The sequence below is a fragment of the Halichoerus grypus genome, chromosome 3, assembly GCF_964656455.1.
Source record: "Halichoerus grypus chromosome 3, mHalGry1.hap1.1, whole genome shotgun sequence".
Lineage (NCBI taxonomy): Eukaryota > Metazoa > Chordata > Mammalia > Carnivora > Phocidae > Halichoerus > Halichoerus grypus.
The window spans coordinates 81224301-81242298 of record NC_135714.1 but is presented as its reverse complement, the minus strand read 5'-3'; the positions used below and the strand labels follow the sequence as shown (position 1 = coordinate 81242298).

Sequence of the window (17998 nt, the reverse complement as noted above, 5' to 3'; positions counted from 1 at the left end):
AAGGCGTAAGCGCCGTAGCCTCCTACGCATAGCTTCCGTCCCTGCCTCTGGGAGTTGAAGTTTCCTAGGGAAGATTCGTGAGCTGTATCAAGACCGTTACGAGAAGGCTCTGTGTTGGTGCTCTCAGTTCCCTGACAACTCCTCAGCTCGGTAAGTCTCCTGGCACTGCCGCTGGCGCTTGCCTACTCTCTGGTCTTCTTTGGGCGCAAAAGGGGCTTTTGCGAGTGCCATTCTCAACTAGCAACACGGCTTCCGGGGGAGAGGGGAGTGGGGCTGTAGAAGTGGCGCCGCGACCCAGTTCCCGAAGGAAGTGATGTCAGATACAGAGCGTCCCCGGCGCCAAGTAGCTCCCTGATTCGCTGGCTGTAGTTTAATCCCTCCTCAAGTGCGTCCGCAGACAGGTCGCCTAGAGGGGAGTGTGGGGCGAGGCTCAACCCACCTGCTGTGGGGGCGCCTACGGTCGACGTTTGTATGGGGGTCGGGATCCGGTCCCTAGTGTTTGAAGAGTGTGAGTTTCCAAATAATGAAGGGAGAGGGAAATCTGGACTCTGAAGGGCTGGAAAACGAGTTGTGGTTCTGCCACTTGGTGGCTAGAGACCGGGAGCAGTCGCTTTACCTCTTTAAATCGGCCTTACCTCGTTTCTCCAACGAGGGGCTGACGTAGCTGAGCGCTCTGAAATGTTGAGAGCTCAGGGGAAAGTTGTGCAGGTGCTGTTAGCCCCTTGGTGGTGAGCCGAGGATGGTTCTTAAGAGGACTGAGGCGCTACTTGATTTGAGTGAAATATGTTAAGTGTTAAAATTCGGGAATTTTTCTAGAGCTATAAAGAGGATAGCAACAGATGACTTTCTCACTTTTTGTTTTGGTTGGTTTTTAATTCCTTCTCCTCTCCCTATCCCAGCCCAATCCTCCCAAGGGGCCTGACCGCTGAATCATGCGCTTTCGATACTGCAGATCTGGCCGGCGCGTTTTAAAAAGGGTTTTCTTTCTTTCCCTGTCACTGTCAGGTCATTTAATTCCATTTTGCAGGTATTCCAACATTCTTTTGGATCTTTCAGAAAGGGAGACTCTGTCATAAATTATGAAGACTATTTAGCCCAATCAAAATCCATGGAAGTTGGGTTTGTTTTGTTTTGTTTTTTTAATTTTTATTTTGGCTATTCACTGATGTATGTGTGTGTTCCCTGCTGGAAGCTGTGCTAAGAACTGGAAATACAAGGAAGATTGAGATGCCCCCCCCCCCCCTTTTTTTAACACTACTTATTTGTCTCACACCAAATGGCCTTAGTCACTTTTATCCAGTTCTTGGTTTTATCAGACCACCTGATAACCAATTTCTGTGACTAAATAAACCAACCTTGTAAAAATTCTATATTAAACTAAATTTCACACAGATATTTCTATAATTGCTACAAAATATTGCTCTTAAATACTTGTTGAACGTGGTTGAATAAATGAAAATGTACTGTGTCACTGCGTGTGAGGGAGGAACACAAAACTTCTGCTATGGAGCTTATAAACTGTGGCAAAAACTTTAGAAAGCAAGTATACCGAGTAAAAAAATGCCACATTTTGCTTCAGGTCATCTGAACAAGCTAGTACATGGTGAAATGCTTATTGTATGGTATAGGAAGTGAGAGTTGGTACACATCTTTGTAGAGTGTGATGTAAGCAGTAATATATTGGATCTCAAGCTAGCATTTCTTTTTTATTTTGTGCCTCAATGTATCTAGCTTATCAAAGCTTTAAAAATATTCACTCGCTGCAGTGCATTTTCTTAATTCGGAATAGCTTTAAAGATAATGAAAATGTCGACTAGCTCATGACCTTTCCTTGTATTTGATAGGCTGTTTAAAAACATTAGTATGCAATGATAGGCCAGGTTAAATTTAATTTAGACTTCTCAGGTAGGAAAGACAAAAGCTCCCCCTGGTGTACATGAGCTATAAAACACTGCAATATATTGCTTTTTTAAAAAATTTTCACATTATAGAGCCAGTCAATACTTGCAGTTTTTTTAACAGAATAAAGAACTAGCAAAACACAGTGCCACTGACGAACAGAAATGTCCTCTTTTGGAATATTAGTCATTGTTTTATGAAGAGAGCAATTCGTTTCCTGTGAATTTGAATTGTGCTTTTAAGTTTGCACATTTAGCTTGGTGAGCAGGTTTAGCTTGTTTTCTACCATGTACTGTTTTGCATACATGCATTGCTTTTATTTAATGTACTGTGTATAGAGAGGCAGTAAAATAAAAGTGATTCTGGGGATCACAATATATATTTTAAAATTTTCTTCCTTCTAATTTTTTCAGGCTTACTGAGTTTCCCTGTCTCCTGTTTCTTAAGTTGAATGCTTATGTTTTTTCCAGCTTTTTAAGAACACTCTTTAATGAATGAACTTAAGGTTATACATTTATCTCCAGTTAACTTTTTGCTTGTATCTCTCTCATCCTGCTATTAAGTCTTTCAGTTGTTCTGACATATTTTGTCATTCTGTTTCTCTGAATTCTGAGATTGTCAGGATGTCTTCTAATTCATCCATTACCTCTTGGACTCCAGATAATCTGGAGTTTGTCTCATCTCTTGAAATTTTTATATCTTAATTTCCTGGTTTCCAAATAGGTTCTTTTTCATAGATTTTTCTTTTTGCTTTTTTTATGCCTGCTTTTGTGCCCGATTTCTTGTTTTGTTTTTATGGTTCTATTCCTATGATCTCTTGAAAGATTCCAATCAAACTTATTTTAGTCTTTTTCACATTGTCCTATTATTTTCAATTTGTGAAGAGTGAATTTATCTCCTGATTGTTGATTTTGTTGGGTTTTTCCCATCCATTTCTGTCTTTTTGTAAGTTTGCTTTGCATAGTCCTCTCATGGAATTATCACTTCCCCTCTCCAAACCATCTGTCTATCTGCAGCTGATTTTGTGGTTGCTCCTACCCCTGGCCCTGTTAAATGCTTCATTCCACAGCACAGCTTGCATAGGTGATACAGAATTCTAATCCTGTAGTGTTCTAAGTTCATGTCATCTCATGGTTTGGCCCTGGTTGTAGCTGAGAAGCTGTCTGTTTCACACTTTGGGTTTCCCCAGGTAACCAGCGTGGTATAAGCCATTAGTCTAAATTTCACCTGTTTTCAGCCTTTTTTCATGGAAAAAGGAGCCCCACCCCCAACACTAGTTTAAGGGTTCATCTTAAACTTTGTTAGGGGCGCCTGGGGGCTGAGTCAGTTAAGCATCTGATTCTTGATTTTAGCTCAGGTCGTGATCTCAGGGTTGTGAAATTAAGCCCTGCATAGGGCTCCACGCTCAGCAGGGAACCTGTTTCTCCTCCCTCTGTCCTTGTCCCTGCCCCCCCCCCCCCCAGTGCATGTGCTCTTTCTCTAAAATAAGTAAATAAATATTTTTTTAAAAACAATAATAATGCTATTCTCTTTCCCATCCTCTTTAAAGCTAAGAAAACTCCCAGTTGCCTTTAATAGCAGACCCAGCAGAAACAATATCTATTTTAGTTCTTGTTTTTGGTTTTGAGAGAAGCTATACCTTTTTTGTTTCCCCTTGTATTTTATCTACTGTTGTCATGTATTTCAAGATTGAGAGACAGGATGCCTCAAAACGTGAACTTTTGGCAACTATCTCTAGGAAGTCTGTCCCATTTTTGTATTCAGTGGAAAGGAATTGAACTGGAGCTATTTTTTTCTCCTCTTTCAGTTACACAATGTTCTCAGAGCCCTCCAACAGCTGGGGTGAAGCCACACAGCTCTTTTATATTCTTTGGAAACCCTCATTTTCTAAATAAGATTTTGGATTTCTGGGAGAAAGTAGAGTTAGATCTGGGTTTGAATCTTAGCTCCATCACTTCATTTGTCTATTCATTCCGCAAGTATTTTGAGGACTTTGTCCTAGATTTGTTCTAGGTGCCTTGTTTCTTAGGAATTAATTAGTACTTTTGTAATTTGGGGCAAGTTACTTTATCTCACGGTGCCTTCTTTCTAAAGTAGGCATGATGCTGTCTACCTTGTAGGGTTGTTTTAAGGATTAATTTAGATAATACATTATTTAGCACAATAAGAATTAATAAATGTTCATTATAACCACTTTCATTACTTTTTAAAATCCTTTGTAATATATTCACTCATTTGTTTATTCCACAAATATATAATAAGCATCTACTAACTGCCAGGCACTGTGTTAGTAATGTAATGTGGCGATATAATATTAGGCAAAAGCAGACCATCCGTGCCTATAGGCAGTTTCCAGTATAAAATCAAATTTGGGTTGTCATTTCTAGGAGATATTTTCCCCAAACTAAGGGTACTGTTTGGTTAGTGCCATAAGGAAAACTTGTGAACTCTTACTTGGATTACTAGATGGTTCTTTCCCCTTCAGTAATTTGTGACTTAGCAAAATGCCAGGGTTTTTGCTGTAGCCCCCAAAACACACATCTAAAATTCATCTGTCAGTCAAAGTTTGGTAAACTTTGTGTTTTCTTAGTTATCCCCATGTGTCCTGTTAAAACATTACACTTTTAAAGAAAGCAAGAACCATATAATAAAGCTGCTTAAATTATCTTCTGCATGGTTTTGTCCTTTCCATTATCTGAATTGTTGGGATTTTTCTCTTAGATATTAGCTTCTCTGCATAGACTTGTTAGCCATCTCTTTTAAGAAGAAAGAATCATAGAATTTTCTTTAATGCGAATAGAACATTTGCAAGTCATGCTTAGTCTTTGCTAGGCATAAATAAATTTTTAAGTTGTAGTGTTAGTAATCTGTTAAAGAGAAAAGAAATCTTAGTATTTTTAACTCTTTCCTAATCTGAAGGTAAGTTCAGTTCTAGACAATAGATATAAAGATGTGCGTGGTTAATCCAATTAAATATGTTTGAGATGGTCCTACACATCCCATGACTGATTATAAGATCAGCTTATATATTTTGTTTTTCAGCCATGGCTAACATGGATATTTATAATTACATATTTACAATGAAATATACTGAGAGGAAACCAAATTTGTATTCTTCACTGTCCAAAATAGGTAAATCTATAGCTTATCTTTTGTCAGAAATCATTTCTGAGTGTACACCCAGATAATGAAAGTAACATTTCCCTTGTACTGTAGCATTAATGACAACTAAAAAAAGATTCTTCCCATCACTTTTTTAAAAGTATTTTTTCTTTCATAAAGCAATATATTTTCATTATATAAATATAGAAAATGCAAAAAACCATGGATAAAAATTAAACATGTTTATGTGTACATATTCTTTTTAAAACAAATTGGATATAATATATATGTTTTTTTTTTTTTTTCTCTACTTAGCATAACCATTTCCTTTTATCACTGAATAATTTTGGGAAACATGATTTTTACTGGATGTTTAGTATCCCCAGTCCATGTTACAGATGAATTTATTTACAGCTACCTCTTGCTGACATTCAAGTAGTTTCTAATTTTTCATTGTAAAAAATTATGCTGCAGGACATATACCCTTTTGCATTAATTTTGTGTATATTTCTGATCCATTTACAGGAATTTATTCTAAGGAAATAAGTTACTGGGTCAAAGGGTATCATGACATTTTAAAGCTCTTGAAACGGATCTGTGTAACCTTCTGCAAAAATTGTCCAAGACTGCTACTAGTATATGCAAACACCCATTTCATCAAATGGTCTTTGCCAGTAAATGGCATTTAATTGTCTAAATTTATATTTTTATTCGTTATTGATAGGATTTAATTTTAATCACATCTTTTGATCTTTTTTTTACTTTTTGTATGTGTTTGTAACTTACCTGTTCACGTCAAAAGTTGCCTTTCAGTATTTTCAGAGGCATCAAATAATGACCTCTGAAATGTTGCCAGCATTTATTGAGTCTTCTAATGTTGAAAGAAAGCAAAGCTTAAGTGAAGATCAAGAGAAGAGCCAGAAGCCAAGATTAGGTGAAGGGTTTGAACCAATATCTAAACGACAGATGAAGAAGCTAATTAAACAGAAACAATGGGAAGAACAACGAGAACTCCGCAAGTATGTTTCAAAATGCATATATATGCTACCCCATTCAGGAGTGCTGAACTTTGCATAGCCCTTCGACACATCAGAAGTAATTGTGATAATTAAACCTGGGGCTCTGTATGTTGTCAGCCAGCACTGTCGATTGGCTGTTAAAACTGTATTTGTTTCTGCCTTGGTGGATTTACACTACACTTTTTCTCACCCAGAACCTGTTATGAGTAGCAGCACAGTTTCTGAAATAACTGACTTAGATAAGGGATATAGTTAGCATCCATGTCCTAGATATAGAACAAAAATAACCACCTCAGAAAGATCAAATTTAGGCCTAACATTGATTTTGCTAGAAAAACCATTGTAGGTTTTGGTGAGAGCAGTTAAGCTGAAGCTGTTATTATATAATGCCAACATTTATTGAGGGAAAATAAACTATAGTTGATTTGGATGATAGAAAAAGTAGGTTTTTTTTAAAAAACACTTCTACTTTGCTGTATTCTGTATTAATGTTGTTTGAAAATCATGTAGGAGAAGAATGATAAAAGTAAAAATTCGTCCTTAAGTCGAAAATTCAGTATTTTATGAAGTCTTAGTATAGTATATTACCAATAATAAATGAAATTAGGAGTAGTAAGGGTTTGTGTAGAAGGTATTATATTGTTTTTGCAAAATTATTTTCTGTCTAAAGCTTTTTGGTGGACGGTATAAAATTGCTGACATTTGATCCATAGAAGTAGCAGTTTCATGTGGTTCAGCCTGTTAATTTAAAAAAATTATTGGCTTTTTTTCTGTTTAGAAGAGTCTTGTAAATATCTCAATATGTAAATAACAACAAAAAGTTTCAATTCCTAATTTTAGACAAAAGCGGAAGGAAAAACGCAAGAGAAAACAATTAGAGCGACAATGTCAACTGGAATCAAACTCAGATGGAAATGACAGAAAACGTATTCGAAGAGATGTTGTTCACAGTACACTCCGCCTTATCATTGACTGCAGTTTTGACAGCTTGATGGTATTAAAGGTATCATGAATCATTCTCAGAAAAATCCTGTAGGTAAAGTAGGGTGAGGGGCACCTGGATGGCTCAGTCGGTTAAGCGTCTGCCTTCAGCTCAGGTCATGATCCCGCCTCGGGTCCTGGGATTGAGCCCCGCGTTGGGCTCCCTGCTCAGTGGGGAGCCTGCTTCTCCCTCTCCCTCTCCCACTGCTTGTGCTCTCTCTCGCGCACTCTTTCTCTCTCTCAAATAAATAAATAAAATCTTTAAAAACGACAAAATAAAGTAGGTTGAATAATTCTTGCTTTAATAGGTAATATCACTTTGATATAAATTTATATACTAAAATGCATCTCAAAGTTTTCCAAGATCATGCCCCCTAAGTTAAACTAGCTAATAAATTGCTCTTATTTATATGCGTAGAAGAGAGAGACACAGACACCGTAATTAGATTACAAGACTCAGTAACTATATTAATCGTAAAGATCCAGGAGTGTTTTTGTTATTTGTCCTAATCAGGAGAAGAAAGTAAGAAATGTGATTGGTTTAATAGAATTATTTCTTATTTACTAATTTGAGAAAATTGGCTGTCTGAACAATGTTATTGAAGAAAACATGCTTTACTTACTTTCCAAACCGTTAGTAAGTTACGAAAATAGCAGTAGTATGGCTCTAAGAGAGTTTTTCTTCTTTTGTTCTCTCTTAAGAGGAGTAAATATTTTCATGAATTAGCATTTTAAGTGGATACAAAATTGAAATTATTGGTCAGGGTATTGACTTTACTTATAGTAATTATTATGTTAGTATGTACTGAAGTTGAATGGAAAATGTCGGAAAGGGCCTGTATTTCCAGAGGAAAAAATGTACCTGTCTAGTCCCTCTCTTCTGCTTATTCTATTCTACTAAGATTGTGGAATGGTCATAGATGATTTTCAAAATGCTGCTTTAAAAATTGCACTCTTTTATAGGACATTAAGAAACTTCATAAGCAGATTCAACGATGTTATGCAGAAAATCGACGAGCACTGCATCCTGTGCAGGTATGTTTGGGGAATTTAAAACAGATTCCAGGTTCCTTTTATAAGTTCCTCAGGAAAAGGCAGAGATATTCCCAATTGCCTGTACAAGAATCTTACAGATGCTTTTCCTTAGAGAACAAAATGCCTATTTGAAAAATGTTTTCATTTGCTACAAAAATAAAATGTTTTCAACATTTTTTCCCATGTCAGTCTTAGTCACACGTTGCACGGTCATCATGTTTTGTACACACTGATCTCATTCCTGTGTAGTTGAACATCTTCACTAAAGGATATATACATATTTTCATACCAGTTTCTCAGCTCTCAATTCCTTCCCTCGCAGGAAGTGAGGGAACTGCCCCCAGCTTGATGTGTGCCATCCTACCTGTGGTTAGGTTACTTCTACCTAAAGGATTTTGAGTCTGTGACCATTTTGAAAGGTATTTCCTTAGACTAATTGGTGGCTGTTAAGAGTAGTTAGGGTCTTTTTTCTATTTGTTTGAATTCTAGGTGACCTAAAAATTAACACTGGCTCACTGATGTTAAGAACCTGAAACTCTTAATATATTTCTGGTTAGATATTTATTTTCTTTTATCAAGTGATAGTATTTTTATATTTTTACGTTTTATATTCTTCTCACCCTCGATTAGACTTGCAATAGGTGTCAGGGTTTAGAATCAAAGGAGAATTATGAAGACTATGGACTCGTTAAAAACAGTGGCGGCAAAAGAAATTTAATGAAGACTTGACAGGAAGTAGGGAGTTTGTAGAAGGGCTGTCATTAAGGGAGAGTCAGATTGTAGCTGCTTGTAAAATGGGAGAAAAATGTGGATGGAATACTCAAGGTAGTGGGTTATGAGATACATGAAACATGTCACTTCTACTGCACATTTATTCTTGTATGTTTAAAGCATGTCACAAATTTATTTTTTTTCTAAAATGACTATATGTTATGGTTCATTGATGATCAGATGAGTATAGAAGAGAAATATAATATTGGACTCTAATAGTCATTTGCTCTCTCTGTGTCCACCAATCTCTTTACCAGTTTTACTTGACAAGCCATGGAGGCCAGTTGAAAAAGAACATGGATGAAAACGACAAAGGATGGGTCAACTGGAAGGTAATTAAAGTAGTTGAACTCTCACATAATTCCAGGTATTTTTACGCTTAAATTTTTTACCTAAATTCACATAATGCCAATAAATATAGGAGTCCACAGTCTCTAAACCCTGTATATCACTGTACCTAAGTCTGATGTTACTAATGGGAGAAGCTAAAGAAACTGAAATGCCTGTTCACATCTGTTCTCATTAATCTCATTTATTTTACCACCAACTTTATTTTTTAATTTTTTTATTTCTATTTTTTATTTAAATCCTAGTTAGATAACATATATGGTAAAATTGGTTTCAGGTGTAGAATTTAGTGATTCATCACTTACTTGCAATACCCAGTGCTCATCACAGCAAGTGCCCTCCTTAATTCCCATCACCTGTCCAGCCTATCCCCTGCCCACCTCTCCTGCTGCAACCCTCAGTTTGTTCTTTACTGCCAACTTTAAAACAATTTTTTAAAACAGGAAAAATTTTAAAGGTCTATGTGTACAATCGCTACCTAGCAAACTGGTGATAAATTATTTGTAAGAGTGAAGTCACTTTAAAATTTGGAAATATACTTGCATTCTGTTTCTACTAAATCTGTGCCATCCCATATGGTGTCCACTATCCATCCACATGTGGATATTGAACTACTGAAATGTGACTGGTCTGAATGGAGATGTGCTTTAAATGTGAAATATACATTGGATTTCAAAGACAGTACAAAAAAAGGAAGAGAATGTAAAATACCTGCTTGAAATTTTTTTAAAAAAAATTTACTATATGTTAAAATGATAACATATTGGGTATATTGTATTGGGTACAATATATTAAAATTAATTTCACCAATTTTGCTTTTTTTAATGTGTCTACTGAAAGATTTAAAATTACATATGTGGCTCACATTTTTTTTTTTCTATTGGACTAAACTGTTCTCATTTGCAAAGATGACGAATAAAAAAAAAAAAAAAAAGATGACGAATAGATTGGCTTTAGTACTAATGCCTGAGGAACCTTGCCCTATTCAGCGAAGTACTGGGTTAGTCCTATTTTTTTTCTTTCTCAAAGCCAGTTTTTACGTGACAAACTTTCCCTCTCACGCTCACTAATCCCATAATGACTGCATTTATTTTATTTTATTTTATTTTTTTTAGAGAGAGGTGGGGGCAGTGGGAGAGGATCCTAAGCAGGCTCCATGCCCAGCATAGAGCCCGACGTGGGCTTGATCTCATGACCCTGAGATCATGACTTGAGTCGAAATCAAGAGTCAGACGCTTAACCGACTGAGCCACCCAGGCACCCCTGCATTTATTTTAGTCATAGCCTATGGTGTGAAACATTTTCAAAAGCTTTCCTGGGTTTTAGGGGCACCTGGGTGGCTCAGTCGTTAAACGGCTGCCTTCGGCTCAGGTGATGGTCCCAGGGTCCTAGGATCGAGCTCTGCATTGGGCTCCCCGCTCCTCCAGGAGCCAGCTTCTCCCTCTCCCGCCCCCCCTCCCCCGCTTGTATTCCCTCTCTCGCTGTCTCTCTCTTTCTCTCTCTGTCAAATAAATAAATAAAATTAAAAAAAAAAAAAGCTTTCCTGGGTTTTAAAGTATAATATATTTACCAAGTTTTATATTCATGCCTATTTTCCTAAGAAATAATGTAATTAATATAGGCATACTTTCAGTTATTTTGTGGCTTGTTAAAATTTGTTATTTATACCACCAGTTTTCCAGAGACTCACGAGTTCACTGGTCTTTACTCAGGTCCCTCTAGGGGCCCCTATTAAGCATAGGTATCAAATTAATAATACCGTTTTCCAGAAAAGTGGCTATATATTACCTAGTAGGTTATACATTTTAGGTGAGAAGTCTCCTTTTTTTTATTTCTTTAAAAATTACTAGATAAATGCCATCTGAGTCTGGTGATGCATCATCCTTTATTCTGTCAATGTAGTTTGCAAAATTCTGACTGACAGCTGTTGTTCAGTTTTGGACCTCTAACCTGGTAATTTTGATGAAGACTTCAAATGTGTATCTTTGTAGAAACAAGTGCATGGAATTTATTAAATCTATAAGCCATTTCCTTTTGTGATGATTCATGCAGATGGAGGGGAAGGATTGGAAAAGGCATTCTTTGGTTGGAGAACAGTGTGAGCAGATATGTGGCCAAAAAAAATGCATTTGTTTTATTGGAACAGAGATAAAGTTAGAAAACTAGGTTAGTGCCATATTCAAGAAAGAGTTATTAAGTAAAGGGATTTAAGTTTTATCCTACAGGTAAAGATAAAACATTGAAAGTAGGTTTTTTAGAAAGTGAGTCTGCCATTGATGTGTGGAAGTAAATTGGAGGGATCTGGGGCTAGAGACAGGGAAATAACAGTAGGAGGCTACTTAAATAATCAGGTGTAAGGTGATGAGGAATTGAAATAATAGGTTCTCAGTAATACATTGTAAAATATTCTTTCATAGTTCCCTTCATATGCTGTTGGGTGGCTTTGTCTAAGGAAGAGAAAATAATCGTTTTTAGCCAATTTTCACAAAATCCTATTAATTAATAACATCTTTCTCCTTATGTCTTAAAGGATATCTACATCAAACCAGAGCATTATAGTGAATTCATAAAGAAAGAAGACCTGATTTATCTAACATCAGACTCACCTAATGTATTGAAGGAATTAGATGAATCAAAGGCCTATGTGATTGGAGGGTTAGTAGATCACAACCATCACAAGGTATTATTAAGTTTTTATTTTTGTTTTTGCTCATACTTAAAATGGATATAACAATTTTCTTGATAGTAGCAATAATACTAATGATAGCTGATCATTATTGAGTGCCTACTATATTCTGAACTACCTTTCTAGCTAAGAAAGCATTTCACATATATTACTAGTTTGCTTAATCCTCCCTACAACACAGTGAGGTCAGTGCTGTTATTATCTATATTTTACAGATGAGGAACTGGAGTCACAGAGAAACTAAGTCTAAAATCAATAGTAGTAGGTGATAAAGCAGAGATTTGAAACCAGCAGATTGTTCCAGAGTCCACATGCCCAAATGATATGCTGTATTGATAGTAGATGCTGCTGATGGTAAAATTTATAGCAGTTTATACCAAAATTAATACCAAATGGTAAATTTATACGAGTTTTTAAATATGTTATTTTCATGGGGTGTGTTTTCTTTTCTCTTATATTTTGTACTTTTCTCTCTTCCTTACCCTCCTTACCCTCATTTGAATGAAAAATTACAGAAATTTACTTTCTAAAAGAAAACATTATTTTGTACTTTGCCAACTACTTTGCAATATGCTAAATGCAACCCAACTCAAGAAAAACCATGTTTACCAAGTGTCTGAGGAAATGCTATCAGCAGTAATATGAAGTAATCCATTATTCTTGTATAACATCACTCTGAGGTAGAACTCTCTGTGACATTGGGATAGTTTATATCATCTTGTCCATTATGGTAGCCATGTGGCTGTTGAGCACGTATCATGTACATAGTATGGTTGAGAAACTAATCAATTTAAACTTAAGTAGTCACAATTGTGGCCATAACTGGACAGTGCAGCTCTGTAGCATCACAGGGAATTTTTATCAGAATGATCTTTAGCTTTTTAAATTTTTTTCTTAGTGGAAAAATTCTATTTTGTTATTTGTGTAGAATCAAATTTTTTTCTCTAATTTTTTTTTCTGAACTACATTAGTTTTGTTTTCAGAAGCACCTGTCTCAATCTATTATTTATCCCTAAAATTTGCAAACTACTGGTTAAGAAATTTAGCTCTTCTTTCTCCTGTACTTTGTCTTTTGGCTACTTCAATTCTGTTTAGAACAGGCTCTAAGGATTTTAATTTTGAGGAGAAAATTTGTATCCAACAATCTTTTAATTGATAGGGAAAATAAAATTTATAGGCAATTTAAAATGTTTTTCAAATCAGGTTTTCATTTACTCTGTCTTTGCCATTTGTGCCTCTTAATGTTATGTAATTGAAACATAGTTTTAGGGTCGCCTGGATGGCTCAGTTGGTTAAGTGACTGCCTTTGGCTCAGGTCGTGATCCTGGAGTCCTGGGATCGAGTCCCGCATCAGGCTCCCTGCTCGGCGGGGAGTCTGCTTCTCCCTCTGCCCCCCCCCCATGTGCTCTCTCTCTCTCTCTCTCTCTCATTCTCTCTCTCTCAAATAAATAAAATCTTTAAAAAATATATATATAGTTTTATCTTTATATGTATTTACATTCACAGGAAGAGTGATGGTGCTTCTCTAGGAATTCAGTTTGAGTATTTTATTTATTTATTTATTTATTTTAGAGATTTTATTTATTCATTAGAGAAAGAGAGACAGAGCACAAGCAAGGGGAGAGGCAGAGGGAGAGAGAGAAGCAGGCTCCCTGCTGAGCTGGGAGCCCGATGTGGGGCTTCATCCCAGGACCCTGGGATCATGACCTGAGCCGAAGGCAGACGCTTAACCATCTGAGCTACCCAGGCGCTCCCAGTTTGAGTATTTCAAACTGAGAGAAAGGCAGTGTGGAATGTGAAGAGCTATCTGAGTCAAAAGGCATGAGCCGGGTTTTTCTTGTGGTTCTTCCACTGAGGAGCTTTGTGATGGGGTTTCCTCATTTGTAAAGCTGTTGAAACAAATGCCCTAAACATTCTGACGATACTTATTGTCAGAAGAACACTTCCAGATTAGCAATTACACACACACACACACACTCACACACTTTGTCAGATAATGTTCTCTGAACTATAGTTTTTCTTAAAAGTACTTATTCTGTTGTAGACTTTAAGTTAAAATAATCTAATGTTCTAGTCCAAGTTATAGTATCTTTGTTTTAGGGACTCACATATAAACAAGCATCAGATCATGGAATTGACCATGCACAGCTACCCCTTGGAAATTTTGTGAAGATGAATAGTAGAAAAGTTTTGGCAATTAATCATGGTAAGCTATAAGGGGATTATGAAAATATGCCTGAGTGAACAATGTGAAGAATAACATTACCTTTGGACAAGTAGAAAATATACATCTTGCTGGAGAAAAAATTATAAAATGTAATCATTTATAATTTGTTTGAATATAGAAATAATACATGCGTATTTTAGAAAAAATTGGAAATACAGAAAAGTATAAAGAAAAAAAAGCTATAATTTCACTACCCAGAGATACTTGGTATTAACTTTTTGGTGTGTTTCCTTCCAGTTCTTTTCCTATACATATATAATATTATTTGTTACATAATTGGATTTTTACTCTGTTGCATAAAATGTTATAAATTTGGGTGTTTTCCCCCATTTATAATTATGTTTTCTGTCATTGAATCATTATTAATGGCTCCATAATATTCCATCATCTGAATATACAATAATGTAACTGTTCTGTTGTTGATTTTTTTTTCTTTTTTACTATTGTAAATAACATTGTGGTATTCTTGGACCTGAGTCTTTGCCTGGAGTTTTGCTTTTAAGATTTTTTTTAGTAGAAATTTTTGTTAGTATACAACTATTTATTGGGCTCTTTTTATGTGCTAAACACTTTCTCTACAGCGTGCTCTAGGGAACTATAGAAATGAACTTACTGATTCAAGGAATGAACTTCTTCTAAGACCTTTGATAGTGGAAATTACTTTTCCATAGAGTAATGCAAATTAAGCCCTTCAGCAATATATTAGAGTGAGAGTACCTTGCAGACAGTATTTATATTCTTTACCTCTGATGTAAAAAAAAAAAAAGGGCAGGCAAGATGCTCCCCAGAGTGAGTGACTCTCTATAGGAAAGACAGAAGAAATTTAGATTAATGCTAACCTTTTGTTTTGTTTCTAGTTTATGTTACCATATAAAGAATAAAGAAGAATAGGAAGGAAATTAAAAAGGTCCCCTGCCTATTGATTATAATTGACAGAAGATAATGGTAAATCTTTGAGTGCTCATGAACTGAATTGAGAAAAAACTAGAGAAGAGGTTAACAGGCCTGGAGGGCCTTGGGGCGGATTGGCTCTGACAATGCATAGGAGAAGGAAGTGATACGAACAAAGTAGTTACTAGGACATATTAGCACTCTTCATACCAAGGCAGTGTTTTTTAAAATACAGAATGCAACATTGTGATGAACCTGGCTAAGAAATGTATGGAGTTTGTCTTTGTTGCAGTGTTTGAGATTATTCTGGAATATCTGGAAACCAGAGACTGGCAAGAAGCATTTTTTACTATTTTACCCCAACGGAAAGGAGCTGTTCCCACAGACAAAGCCTATGAAGGTTCTTCGCATGACAAGAAATCTGCCAGGGTTGAAGATGGATTGGACAGTGATTCCAGTGAGGAAGAAAATAACAGAAATGAACTAGAATCACCACATGAAGAAGAAAAGCAGGATAAAGAAAATAGCAGTGAATCTACAGTGAACTCTATACCACACTAATGTCATCTGTTGTTTTTTGTTTTGTTTTTTGTTTTTTTAGCTTAAGGAAAACTTAGGAGAAAATGAGGTACTTTATAGAATATTCTAATTGGGAGAAAATTTTATTTCCTCTTATTTCTGTTGTGAATTTTTAAAACTTTTTTTAGAGCTAAGTGATAAAAAGCCCTGATAAGAAAGTATTTTTGTTTTTGCATAAAATTTAAATGTTTAATTTTTAAAATAATTTTCTAAGTCTCAACAGTTTCTTGAGAATTTTACTTTATTGGTAAACCTTCATTCTCTTTTATTTACTGGATTATATTTTTTAGAATGTGCCTTCTGACCTTTCAGTTTTACTTTTTTATGTTTATATCAAGTGTCTTTCTGATTTATTGCCTACTTAGTTGTGGAGATAGATATTCATAAATCTCCTGTAAGTCTACCAAAATGTTCTGTATGGGAGGCTACCTCCTATTTGCAGCTTTTTTATTCAACTCAGTTACTTCAAAAGAATGCAGTTATTTTAGGAAGAAGTATTAGATTGATAAGCTCAACAATTTATTTCTTTTGGACTATGGAGCCCATCTCTGTTCCTTCTCTGTGATGCCTTTTCGTGTTCTAAAGCAATCACTGCAGAGTAAAGACTCTCTTTAATGTATTTTCTTAATTTCAATAATGGTGGTAAATTATTTCAATTACAAATGTAATTTTTCAGACTAGATTATTTTAAAAGGCCGTTGAGTATCAATTTTGTCTTAAATTTAAAAGGAAACAGCTCTTAGCTATCCTTTCCTTCTATATGAACTTTTATTAAATAAAATATTTCTTGGTTCTTAAAGTGAATAAAGTTAACTTTATATGTGCATCTGTCTACTAGCATATAATATGCAAGCTTATATAACTGTATGTTTCTGTAAATAAGCATGTATGAAAAAATATATATAATTGTAGATGTATCTGTCCATAATCATGTATCATTAATGATAACAGGACTGAGTTGCCAAATAGCTGTATTATTTGCATCAATGATTGTGTGGAACAACACTAAGAATTTGAATTTCAGTAAGTGCAAAAATCCTTAACTAAATATTTGTATGAGGACATTGGCAAGGGAAGATGGGGCTAAAAGGAGATGTTTTTATTTTCTCCTGGTAAGTGTAGAGCAGTTATGTTTAAAGTAGTGATTGTTCTTTGTCACAGCTAAAGTAAGATTTTAGAAGCCTTCACTGAGTTTGGATAAATTAAGTTTCTGTTCTTTTTACTCATTGGCATCTCGAATTATGTACACATTTGGTAGAAAGTTCATTAGATTTAGTATTGATATTACTGTCTCTTAATTTTTGTGCTTTATTCTTAGTAATCTATTATAGTTATCCATTTAAAATAAGGTCTGTGAGCAAGGTATATAAATAAAAGCCCCTACAATTCTAGAAGAGCAAAGCTTATGTCTTAAGTTGTATTTTTCAAAGGTTCAGGTTTTCCTGAGTAAATATGGTTTAGTACCATGAAACCCAGTTGACCCTTGAAAAGTGTGGGGGTTAGGGGCACCGACCCCCCCACACACAGTTGAAAATCCGTGTATAACTTTGTCCCAAAACTTAACTAATAGCCTACCATTGACCAGAAATCTTACGGATAACACAGTCAGTGTATTAACACATATTTTGTATATGTATTATATACTGTATTCTTAAACTAGAGAAAATGTTAAGAAAATCGTAAGAGAAAATACATTTATAATACTATACTGTATTGAAAAAAATTCACATATAAGTGGACCCATGCATTTCAAACGTGTGTTGTTCGGGGGTCAACTGTATTATGCCTTTTACTTAAATTACTTGATATGGAATGAGGCACAAGTTAATTTCGAAAGGCAGGGAAAAGTCATTACAGGCACTGTGTAGTTTAATTGTCACTAATTATGAAAGCCCTGTATTATTTCCTAGGGCTGCCATAACAAATTACCACTGCATAGCTTAAAACAACAGACGTTTTTTCTCTTATAGTTCTGGAGGCTAAAAGCTCAGAGTCAAGGTGGATCGTGTTCCCTCTGAAGGCTATAGGGAAGAATCCTTTGTACCTCTTCTTGGTTTTTGGTGGTCCCAGCAATCCTTGCTGTTTCTTGACTTACAGCTGCATCACTCCAGTATCTGCTTTGTCATCAAATGGCTTCTGCCCTCAGTCTTCCTTGCCTGTGTCCCTCTTATAGGCATACCAATCATTGGATTAGTGTCCAGCATAATTCAGTATGACCTCATCTTAACCTGATCACATTTGCAAAGATCCTGTTTCCAAATAAGGTCATATCCAAAGGTACAAGATATTAGGACTTGAACTTACATTTGAGTAGGCACAATTCTATCCATACAAGTCCATATCTTAGGCTGTTGATGATGAGAAGGAGACACAACCTTCGCCTCAGAAAAGGTAAGTTTACAATTAGAAATAAGTAATTGATGGGGCGCCTGGGTGGCTCAGTCTGTTAAGCGTCTGCCT

General features: G+C 35.6%; 2 protein-coding genes across 4 annotated transcripts in view; one reads left to right on the top strand and one right to left on the bottom strand.

The window, feature by feature from the left end:
- MTTP (microsomal triglyceride transfer protein) overlaps positions 1-17998 on the bottom strand; it is a 98572-nt gene that overhangs the window by 55177 nt on the left and 25397 nt on the right. The gene's annotated exons all lie outside the window — the stretch shown is intronic.
- On the top strand, positions 15-16939 carry TRMT10A (tRNA methyltransferase 10A). Of its 3 annotated transcripts, none has more exons than XM_036102693.2 (8): positions 15-150; positions 5804-6020; positions 6861-7023; positions 7965-8036; positions 9065-9139; positions 11686-11835; positions 13942-14047; positions 15252-16939. In XM_036102693.2, the coding sequence occupies exons 2-8, from the start codon at positions 5836-5838 to the stop codon at positions 15518-15520; spliced, it is 1020 nt and encodes a 339-aa protein (XP_035958586.2). In that variant the 5' UTR covers positions 15-150; positions 5804-5835; the 3' UTR covers positions 15521-16939. The 3 variants fall into 3 exon arrangements, with proteins under 3 accessions (XP_035958586.2, XP_035958585.2, XP_035958589.1); XM_036102692.2 differs by lacking the exon at positions 15-150 and adding an exon at positions 367-508; XM_036102696.2 differs by lacking the exons at positions 15-150; positions 13942-14047 and adding an exon at positions 367-508.